Below are 17,957 nucleotides of genomic sequence, written 5' to 3' on the forward strand. Positions count from 1 at the left end.
TCCGGTGGCCCCCGGTCTCCTCCCGGCCGCGTCCTCTCTCCTCGGCGTCCTGCGGTGTACTGGCAGGACCTGCGGTGACGTTATTTAGTCAGCTGATGGTCACGAGACCGCTGACGTCAGCGGTCAGGTAATGGTCGCGTGACCATCAGCTGACTAAATGACGTCACTGCAGGTCCTGCGAGTACACCGCAGGACGCCGAGGAGAGAGGACGCGGCCGGGAGGAGACCGGGGGCCGCCGGAGAGGTGAATATAAGGTTTTTTATTTCTTTTTACTTTTTTAATTCTTTTTTTTTACTTTAGATGCAGTATTTGAAGCAGAAATCTCCACAAAAGTTGGTCCCACAATATAAATCCATGCCAGTTGCATGGATTTATATTGTGTGGCCAACTTGTCAAGCCCTTTTCCAAGTGATGCTCAAAATCGCTTGGAAAAACGCTTGAAAAAAAAACGCATGCATAAACGCATGTAAAAACGCTGAAAAAAACGCATGTAAAATCCGCATGTGTTTTTTCTGCCAAGGAGATGCAGAAATGCTCAGGAAATGTCTGCTTCAAATCTGCATGGTGGGCACATAGCCTTAAAGGGTAGAAAGCTTCTTCACTGCACCACTCAGCTTTGTGATGGACACAGCCGAGTAACTACCAGCCACTACACCACCAATGGCTTGTCTCATTAAAAGAAAGAACATTTCTGTCTACATTTCTTATAATGGAAGTCTCCTACCTACTGAATGCACAATATAAATAAAACTGTGCCAATATCTATACTGTCTAAGGCCCCCTTCACATGTGTGTATAAATTACGTACAGGAAAAACCAGTGCCGGTGTCATCAGTGTTTTTCCAGTATAGATAAAGAAAGAGTTAAATTACAAAGCGTCTCCTATACTTTGAAATGTTAAACACGTACAGCACACATACAGCACATAGATAGCATCCATGCTCTGTACATGTTTTTCACGGACCCCTAGACTTGTATTGGCCCTTGTCATCCGTGCTGCCGGAAAATATGAACATGTCTCCATGTTTTGCACGGTCCATGTAAAAACACAGGCATGTGGGCAGCCCCATAGGTTATAATGGGTACATGTGATATCTGTGAAAAAAAATGGATTCGACACGTACTGGAAACAAGGACATGTGAAAGAGGCCTAAAAGAGAAATTGTCGTTGTTGTCCACAGCAACCAATCAGAGCACAGCTTTAACTTTTTAAACAGCTCAGTTCAAATGATAGTGGCTCTGTGATTGGTTGCTATGTGCAACAAAGAGTTTTGGAGCTGGAGTAGAAAATATAGAGGGTATATATTTGAAATACATACGGAATTGGAGGAGGGAGGGTTAGAAACACATAGGATGGCAGGGACAGAGAAGAATTTCATCTATTGCTATAAATGAGCTATGCACAGAACCATGTCCCATTGTCAGCTGTCCCCTGGGGGCTATTATCAGATCAGAAAGAAAATACAGGAGTAGCTAATGTTATCTGTGCATGGGCGAGAGCCGAGAGCCTGTAGAAGAAGGATGGTGCATGCGGGAAATGTAGTTTACAGTGGTCACATGGGCAGCATGTAAAGAGTAACTGCCATTTTAAGCTGACAGGTTACCTTTAACACTGAAAGACAGAGTCATGAAGGAGATGAAACCAGAAAACGATGTAAGAAATTAGTTAGCCATTAGTTATGGTTGGGTTACTTTAGAGCAGGGGTGCACAACCTGCGGCCCAGGGGCAACATGCGGCCGGCAATGCCCTTCTGAGCGGCCCTCAACCATCTGCTCACAGATATGATAGTGTCTGGTCCCATGTATGCTCCATATCATGGAGAAGACCCGTGGGGTGTAGCACTGAAAGGAGCAGACAAGGTGAAGAAGCAGTCACTGGCTTTATCCATTGTAATTTATGGGAAAAGGGAAACACTCAACTGTTTTAGCATCTGGCATGAACTACAATAGAGAGAACTGAATGCATGGTCTCTACCTTTCTGGATTGCCACCCATGAGAAGGGTATCTCTACCTTCCTGAAAGGAGCCCTAAAAATGGAACTAGAATTTATTAGATATTTATCCCACATATTTTTAATATGCAATAAATGTCTTAGAAGGTAATACTGTGATAATACTGCAGCCCTTGGAGGTTTTTCTATATGACATTGTGGCCCTCAAACCCAAAATGGTTGTATACCCCTGCTTTAACATGATAATGATAGTACAAGGAGTTGGAAAAAAAAAGATTTTGGGACAAGCCTTTCAAGGTTTATCTACTATTTCTATGTCAAACTGTCTGACTGGACTTTGCATGTACATTTGTGCAGAACAGATTTTCCATTTGGTTACCAAGGTCATATCATCAGTGTGGTTATGCCCATAAGTGCCCCGTATGCCATCCATAACTACATTCCTGCATTTGCACATTGGCACTGTAACATGAATTATACTGGGAGTTTACTTGTCACATTTACATCTTTGTTTTAATGTGTTTTGCAAACTTCAGTTACAGGTAAAAGAAGTATATTCAATATATATAAAAAAGGAAAAATTAAACAAAGTTGTTTTGCCAGGAAATAAATTATAGTACTTGTTTGTATGGCAAGTGTACAACAATATGTATTATTTGAATAAGGATTGAGTAAATTATTTTGTTTTTTCGTAATAGGGACCAATTGGACAAAGCGGTCAGGCTGGAATTCCAGGAATTCTAGGAAAAAAGGTAAATTACTTTTTAATATAAAAATTCATGTAACACCTCAATTCAATTATTTACCCTGTACGGTGATGGACTGGGGTACCTTGATCCCACAGGTTGTGAGATCTAGGGGCCCACCTTACAGCTAGATGCAAATAACTGGGCATTTTCCCAGTGGAATGCCAACTGTAAAATACAGATGGCGCATTCACAGGACCGGGACAAGGTATTTTAGTGACCTAGAGCCTAGGCAGATGAGGCCAATGGAGCCCATTCTTCCCTCAGCAAAGGATTGCATCAGAGAGTGAGGTAACAAGACCCCTAACGTTATCCCCCTCACACACCTCCCAGATCAGTCACGTAACAAACTCTGACGACCACTTCCACTGCAATTGTTACTTTTTTTTACCAAAAGATACCAGCAAAAGTAGAAAAACAAGTGTGTACTTTTTATAGTAATTTCATAGTTAAATCTAGGAAATACTCAATGCTTGCGGACTGTTTACCCGGGACGATACCAGTGACCAGAGATAAATAGCAATATTCATCCCTGACATACTATGTTGTTTAATGTCAAACCAAAGGATAGTCATGGGAACTTGTATAGCTTAACTAAAATGGGAGACGTTTGGTTTCAATTAAGGTGTCCAGCATTTAACGAATACCCTCATAGAAACCAAACAAACCCCATTTTATTTAAAGTGATATTTTTGACGGTGTTTGCATCGGTCATGGTACAAATACAGCTTGTGAAAAAACGTCCTTATTGTGGCTCTGACTCTTGCCTAAGCGTTTTGTGTGTGATACTATCTGCTGTAACTGCTGTCTCATATAGAGAGCTGATAAACACTGATCATTGTAACGCCTGCAACAATAACTTTCCATAGAAGCTGAAAGTACATATTGGGTATACATCGGTGTGGGCTGTGTAATTTTTGTAGATATGAACGGAAATGCATTGGGAAAAGTGGATTAGCAATTTCTGTACTGCTAACATGGATGGATTTTTGACCAGAGGGAACACTTGTCATAAAGTTTTTTAGTATCTTATAGAGACCATGCATATTTATATTATCATATTAGAGTCATATATATTGCTGATACCCAATCAGAGGAGTGAGATATATTTATATTTGTATTTTTGTGAGTATATAGGGATATTTTAAGGACTAGTAGAGACAAACCTCGTTGAGTGGTGGTGCTATTACGTTCGCAATTAGGATACCAACCTAACCTGTTCAGGCAGGAACATATAGGGCAAGATTAAAGGTCATCTTTAACATGGTTTATATGTATTAGTTGCTTCTACAGGTTACTTTTATCTTTTATATCTCATACTTTTAGCATTTGGTCCCTATAAGTAAATATTTAGTTGTTACATACTGTATTATATCCTTAGTATCTCTCTATACTCTATAATGTTATACATAGCTATGTACGAGGAAACCATTGAGTATTTTTAGTTTTTGAGAAAAAAAAGTCTTATTATAGTTTTTTTTCTATTTATTAGTTTAACTAAGTAGGGTCCACTAGCCCTTCCAGACTCTGAAAGAACACAAAAACACTACCAGAACCACCATTAGTACATGAATACATCATCAAAGCCACCATCAATACATGAATACATCACCAAAATCATCAGTGCACGAATAAATCGCCAAAATCATCATCAGTACATGAATACTTCATCAGAACTATCATCAGTACATGAATGCATCACTAAATCCACCATTAGTTCATGAATACATCACCAGAACCAGCACCTGTCCATGAATTCATCACTAGAACCATCATTAGAATATGAATACCGCACCGGTACATGTATATGATGGTTCTGGTGATGTATTCATGGACTGTTGGTGGTTCTGGTGATGTTTTTATATACTTTTGGTGGTTCTACTGCTGTATTTTTGTACTAATGATGGTTATGGTGATGTAATCATGTACTAATGGAGGTTCTGGTGTGTGATGTATTCATGATGGTGGTACTTGTGTATTCATGTATAGCACTATGCTGTGCCTCTGAATAAATTGCTCCTTACTGTGCTCCCTGTACAAAATAAGACCACATATTGTCCCTCTTATGCCTCCTATAAACAGTATAATGCCCCCCACAGCCCTGTATAGTATGATGCCCCACCATTTGACTCCACGTTTAAATATACAATTTTTTTTAAAGCTTAAAGCCACCTAATACTTGTTCCTCAGCCCCCTCATACAGTATGATACCCCCACAGTCCCCATACAGTACGGTGCTCCAACAGCCCCCATCCACTATGATGTCCTTCACAGCCTCCAATACAGTATGATGCTCCACAACCCCCCATATAGTATGATGACCCACCATTCCACTCCGAGTTTAATTAATATACAAATAAAAAAAAGCTTCTGTCTCCTCTTCCACCTATTCTAGTAGTGGGGCAGGACAATGCAGTGATGTCATCACAAAGCCCAATATCCCCTGTCTGGCGCAAGCTTTCAACTGGCTGCAGGCCAGAAAGAGCCTGCGGACTGCTAGAGTAACCTGCGGAGCAGGCAGCTGATTAGAGCTCCTCTGCTTCTGTCCCAGGCCACACTCATATCTTCAATTGTAGTCTTAAAAATATGAATACATTTGAATGCAGGGAGAGAACGTCGGCCAGGGTGCAGGCAGAAAAAACAGTGAGCGGTTTTAGTAACTCATTGACACTGTTCACCTGTGTGCCTGTTCCCCAGCAGTCACTCAGTTGCATGTCATACTGTGAAGAAAAGTGCTCCACCCCCTGAGGGAGGTAGTGCCCTAGGCGAGTGCCTAACAATGCCTACTCTTTGTTCCAGCCCTGTTCATGCACATCTATTGTGCCCACAAAACAAGTTATTACCTTGGTGGATGTCTGACCGCTGGGGTCTTCTGCAACGATTGGAAGAACAGTGAACCTTTATCACTGTTTCAAATGTAATCGCATGTCAGCCACACAGCGAATGTCCTGTTGGGGATAAAAGTTCCCTATTCTGTTACAGTATATTGTATTAATTGCACTCTTCTTTGAAGTTTAGCATATGGCTGTGCGTCAGAGATGTACCAAGATATCAGCAATGGGAGCCTTTGACTGCCATGGTAACCCATCTGTGCCCTGCAATTGTTTTGTGGATTTTCAAAGTGTGTACACCATCCCCATAAGGTCTTAAAGGAGTTGTCCAGTACTATTGAAAATAGGCCAATGTATTTTTATGATGAAAATAAGTGTCTTTGTAAATACCTTGCGCTGGTGTTATTGCAGCTGGGGGTCACGTGATGCCTGTGAGCGACCAGCGATAGCGCCACTCACAGGCAGTAACACCAGCTCAAGGTATTTACAAAGAAACTTATTTTCATCATAAAAATACATTGGCCAATTTTCAATAGTAGTGGACAAACCCTTTAACATTAGAAAAGTTCAGTTCAGGGATATACAGCCATTTGGGTGCAAATTTTCAAAGTAAGTACACCATCTATTAATGGATGCAGTTTATACCGTGAAATCTGTTAAAAGATCCTTTTTAAAAATAATAAATTTTGGTTGAGTGAATTGTATAGATTATATATATTGGTTTACTTGATGAATAGCGGCCCTCAAATTGTTATTTAATGGGAGTATGTCAGACCAAACTGACAGTATAAACTAAGCACATAGTCTTGTAAGGGATATAGTCCTTATAAAAATCATAATCTTATTGTTCAAAGTAAAAATAAACATGATTTTCAAGTATCTTATTTGACATCATATATAACTCTTAATATTATATCCAATCACTTTCTAGGCAAATAATTTAGTATTTCCTTCCTTTTTAATCTTCCTTCTTAGGGCAGTAAAGGGGAAAGGGGATCATTTGGTCCTCCAGGACCTCAGGGGCCATTAGTAAGTATGATTCTTAAATCGTATTTTGTAGAAATATCTAATCTACGATTCATAGTAGATTAAAGGCAAATGTGTCAGTAGGATCAACCCTCCTAAGCCGTCTATATGGACATATAGGTTGTAGAAAATTGAATAAAATGATAACTTGATATCTGCAATCCGATGTCTTATTCCAGAACATCCATGCTTTTCTTAATTTGTAAATGATTTGTTAACATCTACACTGATCTACATGATAATCTGCCTCCAGAGCTTATTTTAAATGTAAGGGGGAGTTACAAGTGTGAACTAAGTAATGACTGACAATCTGCACTCCTGATATACATGTCTCATCCTTTAATCTTGAGTTTACTTCAATATATCAGTAAAATACTCAGAAAGTACCTATAAAATGCACACATAGATCACATTGAACTAAGTAATGACTGACAGTCTGCACTCCTGATATACATGTCTCATCCTTTAATCTTGAGTTTACTTCAATATATCAGTAAAATACTCAGAAAGTACCTATAAAATGCACACATAGATCACATCATCAATAAGGAACAAAGTTATTTGGTCCAAAGCCAGTTCTGATAATATATAGTCTTCTGTCGACCTTTCATAGGCAATTGGAAGTGCAGAGAAACAACAAAATAAAACCTTTGCACACATACAAATTGCTTGTCAAACTAGCACAATATAACATTTCACAAAGACACCAAACTGTCCAACTGAATAGCAAATAAATTAAAGCTTCCATTATGCAAGGAATCTATTTCTGGTTTTAGGGTGAAACTGGATTACCTGGAAGAAATGGTGAGCCTGGTCTAGTAGGGTTAAAGGTAAGTCATTTCATATCATAAATGTATACATTTTTTAACATATGACATACTGGCACTGGACTAAAGAAAAAATGTCAAAGAATCAGAAACTTACCTTAGGGACATATTTCCATTAGTGCAAGGCTATAAATATTAAAGAGGTGGTCCAAAACTAATATTGATTTTAATCCTAAATTCCTATCTAGTTAATGTAATACTATAATCTCTTTTCTAATATACTTTAATTAAAAAGTACCTACCGTTCCCTCTCTACTCTCTCTAACTGCTTTATTATTTTTTAACTACTTCCAGTTTGATGACCTTTCATTTGAGAATCCCCAGTCCAAGATGGGATAATCAAACGAGACGTCATCAGGGGGCAAAATCTGTGGTCACTGCTGCAGCCTCTGCAGCCTCTGTCCTCAACCTGAAGTGGAGCTTCATATCTGAGGTCCATTTCGGGGGCTGGGTTAGTCCTTGTTCTACTGAGCATGTGTCATTCTCCATTCCAATGTATGCTCAGTACAAGCTCCTTTGTTACTGTTCAATATAAATTTCATTGCACAGTGCGCTCCCTTGCCAACTCTAATCAGAAGTGACGAGCCGGCAAGAGAGCGCACTGTCAGTGCTTATTGTAAGGAAAAAACCCAACGACCAGGAAGAGCAGAGATCAGCCCTGACCCCGAAACACGTCATTTTTGGGATCAGAGCTGGTCTCTACTTGCCGGGTTCTCGCTTTGTCTGGTCTGTGGGGTATCTTGGCAAGATGGAAGACTTTTCTTACAAAGAAAAACATACAAGTCAAAATATGTTCTGCAAAAATCTACATCAAGTCTGCCAAAAGCATGTGAGAAAATATTTTATGATCTCCTTGAAACCAAGGTTGAACTTTTTGGCCATAATTCCATGTGTTTGGCGCAAAGCCAACACTGTGCATCACCAAAAGAACAACAGACCCAGAGATGAGCATGGTGTATGCAGCATTAAGCTTTGGAACTTATTTTATTGGGGTTTTAGTCAAGGAATGAGGGAATTATGAACAGTTCCAAATATCAGTCAATTTTGCAACAAAATATTCAGGCATCTGCTAAAAAGCTGGAGCTGAAATTGAATTTCACCAAAAGAATTGCTTTGCCAGAAGAAGATCAAAGTTTTGTAATGGCCCAATCTGAGCCCTGACCTAAATCCAATTGATAATCTGAAAAGGGCTGCACACAGGAGATTTGAAGTACTACTGATTTGGCTAAGATTGTATATGCGTCATGCTGATAGACTCCTACCCAAAAAGACTGAACACTGTCATAAATTCAAAGGTTACTTCAACAAAGTGTTAGTTAAAGACAACATTATTTTAGTTCTTTATTTTTCTTTTCCCACCCGAAAATATTTTTAGTTTGTTTCAACTGAATTGTTCAGATTATAGGTGACATTAAAGGTGGAAAGAGCTCTTAAAAAATTGTAGGTGGTATGATTTTTTTACATGACAAAAACCTGGCATTTTAACAGGGGTGTGTAGACTTTTTATATCCACTGTATGAGGTTAAGCAAATATTTAGCGTGGTACGAGCCTTTATAGTATTTTTAAAGATCATTAGTTCAAGTAAAGATAAGAAACTTTGCAACATATTCCTTTATAGCAAAATGTCTCCTTTTCCACTTAGTCTTTTTGTTACCTTCATCTCCAGCACTAGTCATTTATTTCACAATACGCTGATCAAATCTGTCTGATATTTCAGTAATGCTTCAAGTATAATTGACAGGTTGATTACAATTAGGTATGGAATGGTAGGAGAATTTTGTTGCATTTTTCAGTTCCCATTAAAAAACTTTGTGACCCTCAATACATTGGGGATATTAGTTTGGTAACTCTTCATGTAATTATTTGTAGGGAGATAAAGGTCAGCCAGGTCAGCCTGGAGCAGATGGCCGTACAGGATTACCGGTAAGAAAATACCTTGTGTGCTATTAAATGTAAAGTATAACCACAAATGACGGTGCACTTAGCCTAGTCTGCACCATTCAACAAATACTATTATTTTATACTTTTATTATTTTTCGAAACTCATCAGCTGGGATTGCAGTCGGGAAAATAAGTATTTGATACACTGCCGATTTTGCAAGTTTTCCCACCTAGAAAGAATGAAGAGGTCTGTAATTGACAGAATCTTAAAAAAAATATCCAGAAAATCACATTTTATGATTTTTACGTAATTAATTTGCATTTTATTGCATGAAATAAGTATTTGATACAATAGAAAAACAGAACTTGATATTTGGTACTGAAACCTTTGTTTGCAATTACAGAGGTCAGATGTTTCTTGTAGTTCTTGACCATGTTTGCACACACTGCAGCAGGGATTTTGGCCCACTTCTCCATACAGATCTTCTCCAGATTTTTCAGATTTCGGGGCTGTTGCTGGGCAACATTGAGTTTCAGCTCCCTCCAAAGATTTTCTATTGGTTTCAGGTCTGGAGACTGGCTAGGCCACTCCATGACCTTGAAATGCTTCTTATGGAGCCAGTCCTTAGTTGCCCTGGCTATGTGTTTTGGGTTATTGTCCTGCTGGAAGACCCAGTCACGAACCATTTTCAATCCTCTTACTGAGGGAAGAAGGTTGTTGGTCAAAATCTCGCAATACATGACCCCATCCATCCTCCCTTCAATACTGTGCAGCTGTCCTGTCCCCTTTGCAGGAAAGCACCCCCAAAGTATGATGTTTCCCACGCCATGCTTCACGGTTGGGATGGTGTTCTTGGGGTTGTACTCATCCTTCTTCTTCCTCCAAAACATGGCGAGTGAAGTTGATACCAAAAAGTTTTATTTTGGTCTGATCTGACCATATGACCTTCTCCCATGCCTCCTCTGGATCATCTAGATGGTCATTGGCGATCTACAAACAGGCCTCGACATGTGCTGGCATGAGCAGGGGCACCTTGCATGCCCTGCAGGATTTTAATCCATGATGGCACAGTGTCTTACTAACGGTAATGTGTGAGACTATGGTCCTAGCTTTCTTTAGGTCATTGACCAGGTCCTCCTGTGTAGTTCTGGGCTAATTCCTGACCTTTCTCAGAATCATCCTTATCCCACGAGGCGAGATCTTGCATGGAGCCATAGATCGAGGAAGATTGACAGTCATGTGTTTCTTCCATTTTCTAATAATTGTGCCAACATTTGTTGCCTTCTCACCTAGCTTCTTGCCTATTCTCCTTTAGCCCATCCCATCTAAGTGTAGATCTACAATTTTGTCCCTGGTGTCCTTAGACAGCTCTTTGGTCTAGGCCATGTTGGAGAGGTTGGAGTGTGATTGAGTGTGTGGACAGATGTCTTTTATACAGGTAACAAGTTCAAACAGGTGCAATTAATACAGGTAATGAGTGCAGAGTAGGAGGGCTTCTTAAAGAAATGCTAACAGGTCTGTGAGAGACAGAATTATTGCTAGTTGGTAGGTGATCAAATACTTATTTATTGCACTAAAATGCAATTTAATTATGTAAAAATCATACAGTGTGATTTTCACAGTTGAAGTATACCTACAATAAAAATTACAGACCTCTCCATTCTTTGTAGGTGGGAAAACTTGCAAAACCGACAGTATATCAAATACTTATTGTCCCCACTGTATATGGTGAGACATGTCGCACAACAGCAATTCTCAGGCAATTCACATGACCAAAAACACTTGTGTAACTTGTCTGTGACTTTCTGTTATGTGACTATTTTAATTTTCCAGAGGAGCATTGCACGACGAATAAGCCTCCTTACCTTGGCATGCCAGAGCCGGTGTGTCACTGTCACGCTGTCTCTGTATACTGGAGGTAGGGGGCCTAAGCTGACCCTAAGCTGGGGCCCTGACTAGTCCCTCAACCTGGAGGTACTGTTAAAGGTACAGAGGTCCAGGCCGCCAGCGTAACCCCTACCTCCTGAGGATCCCTGCACCTAAGTAATCTAGTCCTGAGAAGGACCCCGATCACAACAAAAGGGGACAAGTAATAATATGCCCACACACAGTACTTAGACGAACGAGACAGTACAAGGGAAAAACCAAAACCACCTTGCATACAACAACTACACAACTACAACAGAGGGAACACCAACGGGAAAGGAGATAAATGATAAAGCGAGGAAGGGAAAAAACACTCCAAATACACTTATCTCAGAAACTCCAAACACCACGATCCGCTCTGTTAGTCTGAATGAAATGCTTTCACCAACACTTCCCAAACAGACCAGCAGGCATTTGAAGGAGTCTCACTACAGCAGTATTGATTGCAGCTGGGCAAGGCTGGACCTCGTCTAGCACAGAGAGAGAGAGAATTAACTCCCTCACTGCCGAAAAACACAAAGCACCAACAAGTCAGCTGCGAGAAGTCAGGCTGTGTACTCGTGACGATCTTCGTGGCGACACACCCGTGACAGTACCCCCCCTTCTACGAGGGGCCTCCGGACCCTCAGGGCCAGGTTTATCCGGGTGAGTCGTGTGGAAGGCCCGAACTAATCGGTCTGCGTTAATATCCGACGCAGGAACCCACATCCTCTCCTCAGGACCATACCCTTTCCAATGAACCAGGTACTGAAGGGACCGGCGATTAAAGCGTGAATCGATGACCCTCGATACCTGGAACTCCAAGTTACCATTGACCACCACTGGAGGGGGAGGTAAAGGTGACGGTACCACCGGCGCCACATACCTCTTAAGCAACGATCTGTGGAACACGTTGTGAATTTTAAACGTAGGGGGGAGGTCAAGACGGAATGCCACCGGATTAATAATAGAACTGATTCTGTACGGCCCGATGAACCTGGGACCCAGTTTCCAGGAGGGAACCTTAAGTTTAATATTCCTGGTAGACAACCATACCCGATCGTTCACACTTAGGTCCGGACCAGACACTCTCCTCCTATCAGCCATACGTTTGTATCGGTTCCCCATAGTATTCAGATTCTTCAGCACCCCTCTCCATACTGAAGCGAGTGATGAGGAAAATCGTTCCTCCTCAGGAACCCCCGAAGAGCCACCCCTACTGAAAGTACAAAACTGGGGGTGAAAACCATATGCCCCAAAAAACGGGGACTTACCAGTGGACTCGCTCCGCCTATTATTAAGAGCAAACTCTGCCAGAGGTAAGAAAGAAGCCCAGTCCTCCTGGTTCTCTGACACAAAACACCGGAGATATGTCTCCAAGCTCTGGTTCATACGTTCCGTCTGACCATTGGTCTGAGGATGAAAAGCCGATGAGAATGACAAATGCATCCCCCGCCGTGCACAAAACGCCTTCCAGAACTTGGACACAAACTGAGACCCCCGATCAGACACCACCTCGGAGGGTACCCCGTAAAGCCTCACAATCTCCCCAATGAACACCTGCGCAAGAGTTTTAGCATTAGGGAGAGCCGGAAGAGCGATAAAATGTGCCATCTTGCTGAACCTGTCCACTACAACGAGTATGACCGTTTTACCCGAAGACGCAGGGAGGTCCGTAATAAAGTCCATAGACAGATGAGTCCAAGGACGCTCCGGGATCTTCAAAGGTAAGAGGGCCCCAGACGGACGGGTATGTGAGGTCTTAGAGCGCGCACAAACCCCACAGGACGCGACAAAAGTTACCACCTCCTTATGTAAGTTAGGCCACCAAAACCGACGCGAGAGGAGATCCACAGTTGCTTTACTCCCCGGGTGTCCTGCAAAAACTGAGTTATGGTGTGCCTCGATCACCTTTTGTCGCAACTGATCTGGAACAAACAGTCTCCCCGGAGGTCCAACAGGGGCGTCCCCCTGAGCCTCCAATACCTCCTCCTCCAGCTCAGAGCATACTGCCGAAACCACCACCCCCTCCTGAAGGATAGGAATCGGGTCGTCCGTATTCCCGGCCCCAGGGAAACTACGAGATAAGGCATCCGCCTTTACATTTTTTGACCCAGGACGATATGTAACGACAAAATTAAACCTGGTAAAAAACAATGACCACCTAGCTTGTCTGGGATTCAGACGTTTCGCGGACTCCAGATATAGCAGGTTCTTGTGATGGGTGATGACGGTGACCGGATGGACTGCCCCCTCCAAAAAATGGCGCCACTCCTCAAAAGCTAACTTAATGGCCAAGAGTTCCCTATTGCCGACATCATAATTCCTCTCAGCGGACGACAATTTTTTAGAGAAAAAGGCGCACGGATGCCACTTACCAGGGGACGAACCCTGTGACAATACTGCTCCCACCCCTACCTCGGAAGCGTCTACCGCTACAATGAATGGCTGTGACGCATCAGGTTGAATGAGTATGGGTGCCGAGGCAAAACATTTTTTCAAGGAGGAGAATGCTTGACAAGCCTTGTCAGACCACCTAGAAAAATCCGTCCCCTTTTTAGTCATGTCTGTGAGAGGCTTAACCATGGACGAGAAATTACGAATGAACTTCCGGTAATAATTAGCAAACCCCAGGAAACGTTGTAGTGCCTTAAGATTCTCTGGCCGATCCCACTCAAGAACTGCCCGCACTTTCCCAGGGTCCATACGAAAACCGGACGCTGAAACCAGGAAGCCTAAAAACTGGAGTTCCTGTATGGCGAACACACACTTTTCCCATTTGGCATACAGTTTATTATCCCGCAAGATCTGTAACACCTGCCTAACGTGCTCCTGATGAGACACCAGATCCGGCGAGTAAATTAAGATATCATCCAGATATATGACAACAAACTGTCCCACCAGGCGGCGAAAAATGTCATTAACAAAGTGTTGGAACACCGCCGGGGCATTAGTCAGACCAAATGGCATGACAAGGTTCTCATAATGCCCCTCCGGAGTGTTAAACGCCGTCTTCCACTCATCCCCCTCCTTCATCCTAATCAGATTGTACGCCCCCCTGAGATCCAACTTAGAGAACCATTTGGCGCCCACGATCTGATTAAAGAGATCGGGAATAAGTGGGAGAGGATACGGATCTCGGACCGTAATCCGATTAAGTTCACGGAAATCCAGGCAAGGGCGTAGGCCTCCATCTTTCTTCTTAACAAAGAAGAACCCCGCAGCCACCGGTGAAGATGAAGGTCTAATATGCCCCTTAGCCAGACTTTCTGAAATATAATCCTTCATGGCCTGCCTCTCAGGACCAGAAAGGTTATACAACCTAGCTTTAGGTAACTTGGCCTCAGGGAGCAGTTTTACAGAACAGTCATATTCGCGATGAGGGGGTAATTCCTGACACCCTTTCTCCGAGAATACATCCTCAAAGTCCGCCAGAAATGGAGGTAAGACCCAAGGAGTAACCGCACCGATGACCGTGTTCATGCAGTTTTTATTACAGAATTTACTCCATTGGCTTATCTCTCTGGTTTGCCAATTAATAACCGGGTTATGCTTAGCTAACCAAGGAAGGCCCAACACTATAGGAGTGGGAAGACCCTCCAACACGTAGCAAGACAACAGTTCTTTATGTATCGCCCCCACTTGAAGTTTTACGTCATGCACAGCTTGCAAAAAACTTCCCTGACCGAGAGGCCTGGCATCGATCGAGAATATGGGGATGGGTTTAGCCAACTCACTCAATCGCATACCTTGAACCCGGGCAAACCGAGCATCAACCAGATTAGCCCCGGCCCCACTATCCAGAAGAACAGATATCCTCTCAGTTCTCGTACCCACCACCACCTCCGCCGGTACGAGAAACTGAGACGAACCTAGGGACGAAATACCTACTCCCAGATTGCCGTCCACCACACAACCTGGGATCAACAGTTTTCCGACGACTCTTCACTCTGCAAGGGACGGGATGGACACCCCCCAATAAAATGTCCCTTTCTCCCGCAGAAGAAACACCTTCCTGTCTTATGGCGCACCACCGGTCCCCTCCCCCGAAATGATGTCCCTCCTAATTGCATAGGCTCCTCTGGACTGACCAGGGGAACCACCATATGAGGGGACCTTGTAGGAGGTGGAGTCATCACAGGGGGTAGAGTTATCCCGCACCTCTCCCGAAGCCGTCTGTCAACGTGAATAGCAAGGGCCATAGCGGCTTCCAGTGACGCGGGAGAGTCATACTGTGCCAACACATCCTGTAATTTGTCGGATAAACCATGACAAAACTGGCTCCTAAGAGCCGGGTCATTCCACTGGGTGTCCGTGGCCCACCTACGGAACTCCGAACAGAATTCCTCCGCCGGACGATCTCCCTGCTGGATCCTACGTAACTTAGACTCAGCAAGGGAGATCCGATCTGGGTCATCATATACGAGTCCCAGAGCAGCGAAAAACCTATCCACTGACTGGAGAGTCGGGGAGCCCGGGGGAAGAGAGAACGCCCAAGATTGTGGGTCCCCTTGTAGGAGCGAGATGACAATTCCCACCCTTTGTTCTTCACTCCCCGATGACCGAGGCCGCAGCCGAAAGTACAACTTGCATGCCTCCCGGAAAACAAAAAACTTGTCCCGCCCCCCAGTGAACCTGTCAGGGAGAGCTACTTTAGGTTCTGGTCCGGCTTGCTCCTGAGGATGCAAAACCTTGGACCTAACGTCCGCCAGCTCCATGGACAAACTCTGCAACTGCCGAGCTAGACCGGCTACTGGATCCATGGTAGCTGGAGAAAAACTAAGTGGGTCGGTGAAAATGTCACGCTGTCTCTGTATACTGGAGGTAGGGGGCCTAAGCTGACCCTAAGCTGGGGCCCTGACTAGTCCCTCAACCTGGAGGTACTGTTAAAGGTACAGAGGTCCAGGCCGCCAGCGTAACCCCTACCTCCTGAGGATCCCTGCACCTAAGTAATCTAGTCCTGAGAAGGACCCCGATCACAACAAAAGGGGACAAGTAATAATATGCCCACACACAGTACTTAGACGAACGAGACAGTACAAGGGAAAAACCAAAACCACCTTGCATACAACAACTACACAACTACAACAGAGGGAACACCAACGGGAAAGGAGATAAATGATAAAGCGAGGAAGGGAAAAAACACTCCAAATACACTTATCTCAGAAACTCCAAACACCACGATCCGCTCTGTTAGTCTGAATGAAATGCTTTCACCGACACTTCCCAAACAGACCAGCAGGCATTTGAAGGAGTCTCACTACAGCAGTATTGATTGCAGCTGGGCGAGGCTGGACCTCGTCTAGCACAGAGAGAGAGAGAATTAACTCCCTCACTGCCGAAAAACACAAAGCACCAACAAGTCAGCTGCGAGAAGTCAGGCTGTGTACTCGTGACGATCTTCGTGGCGACACACCCGTGACAGTCACTCTCCACAAGGAGAAACGTTACCCCTTAGACCTCAGTCCAGAGCCTCTCATCTAGTCAAATCAGAGCTCATACTTTGCACTGACGAGGGCCAACAGCCCGAAACACTGTGTCTGCAAATTGAGATTCTGATTTGGCTATTATCCTAAGTCATATTGCACAACTCGTTAAAGGGTCGATTGTGACTTGCAGGATTGCTGCTTCCAATTGGTGGCGCTATAGAGTTCAAGTCCTCTTTTTCTCTGAAGAGGCAATTTGCATATTTTAGAGCTGTATTGTTTATAAAAAAAATTGCCAAATTACAAATGAATCGCATGATGCAATGTTGCAGTGCGACACTATGATCTCAGTATCACACAACACATGTCCCTGTGTATTTGGTCAGTATTTTACATTAGTATGTGTAAGCCAAAATCAGGAGTGGAACAATCAGAGGAAAAATATAATAGAAACACGTCACCATTTCTTCATTTTTCACCCACTCCTGGTTTTGGCTTACAAATACTGATGTAAAAAACTCACTAAATACTCAACGTGTGAATGTGGCCTCAGACTAACAAACATTAAATTGTAAGATCTTTTGAACAACATTATATATGTATATTTTCTAGGGTTTTCGTGGCACTCCTGGTCTTCCTGGTCCAATAGGATTAATGGTAATTTTACATGATCACTATAGTCTACAAACTTGTTTTGTGCCTGCAGAGTTTTTTGTCACCTTAAATTATGCAATTAATTCTCCTGTCACTAAAAACCCCTCAAGCAATTGTGTTGTATAGTGGATACACAAATTATTCAGTTACTAGTAGAGATGAGCAAATTGATTTGATATTAATTGAATTTATGTTGAATTTTAGGAAATTTGCTAGACCCAGCAAATTCAAACTATTTGTGATTCGAGTGGAGTGAAAATACAACAGCTGCAGCTATCACATCATCTGGTATAATGCAGCCAATCATGAGGCATTATCATAGCCTGTATAAAAGCAAAGACAGGGAATGTAGCAGCTGCTTTGTAGTAAATCTGTATAGGTACAAAACTTCATAGCTCACAGTTTAGCAGTAGAGATAAGGAGATAAAGTTTTAACACTAAATAACTATCATTATAAATTACAAATACTGTGATAGGGACAGCCGTGAAAAATAGCTACCATCCATTTATCCATAGGCATATATTTTAAGGACATTTTGACATTACTAAGAGTATGTTTGTGCTAAAGAGTTTGAAAAGTGTTCCATGCAGTCCTAGGAGACCTCAGAGTATTACACAAATATTTTTAGGGTAATTGGAGGCTTTGCAGTACTTGCAATTCGCAGCCGGTTAATTTGCTGCAAATCGATTTTTTGGGGGGAAAAAT

At 42.7% G+C, this 17,957-nt stretch overlaps 1 protein-coding gene across 1 annotated transcript in view; it reads left to right on the forward strand.

Moving 5' to 3' along the window:
- Positions 1-17,957, forward strand: part of LOC141265547 (uncharacterized) — a 160,663-nt gene that overhangs the window by 85,508 nt on the left and 57,198 nt on the right. The window contains exons 14-18 of the mRNA XM_073678741.1: positions 2,652-2,705; positions 6,506-6,559; positions 7,333-7,386; positions 9,254-9,307; positions 17,210-17,254. Coding sequence (XP_073534842.1) covers positions 2,652-2,705; positions 6,506-6,559; positions 7,333-7,386; positions 9,254-9,307; positions 17,210-17,254 — 261 coding nt within the window. The remainder of the gene's footprint in view (positions 1-2,651; positions 2,706-6,505; positions 6,560-7,332; positions 7,387-9,253; positions 9,308-17,209; positions 17,255-17,957) is intronic.

The sequence above is a fragment of the Phyllobates terribilis genome, unplaced genomic scaffold (assembly GCF_046119375.1).
Source record: "Phyllobates terribilis strain yellow unplaced genomic scaffold, ASM4611937v1 Scaffold_4__5_contigs__length_816908805, whole genome shotgun sequence".
NCBI classification, from domain to species: domain Eukaryota; kingdom Metazoa; phylum Chordata; class Amphibia; order Anura; family Dendrobatidae; genus Phyllobates; species Phyllobates terribilis.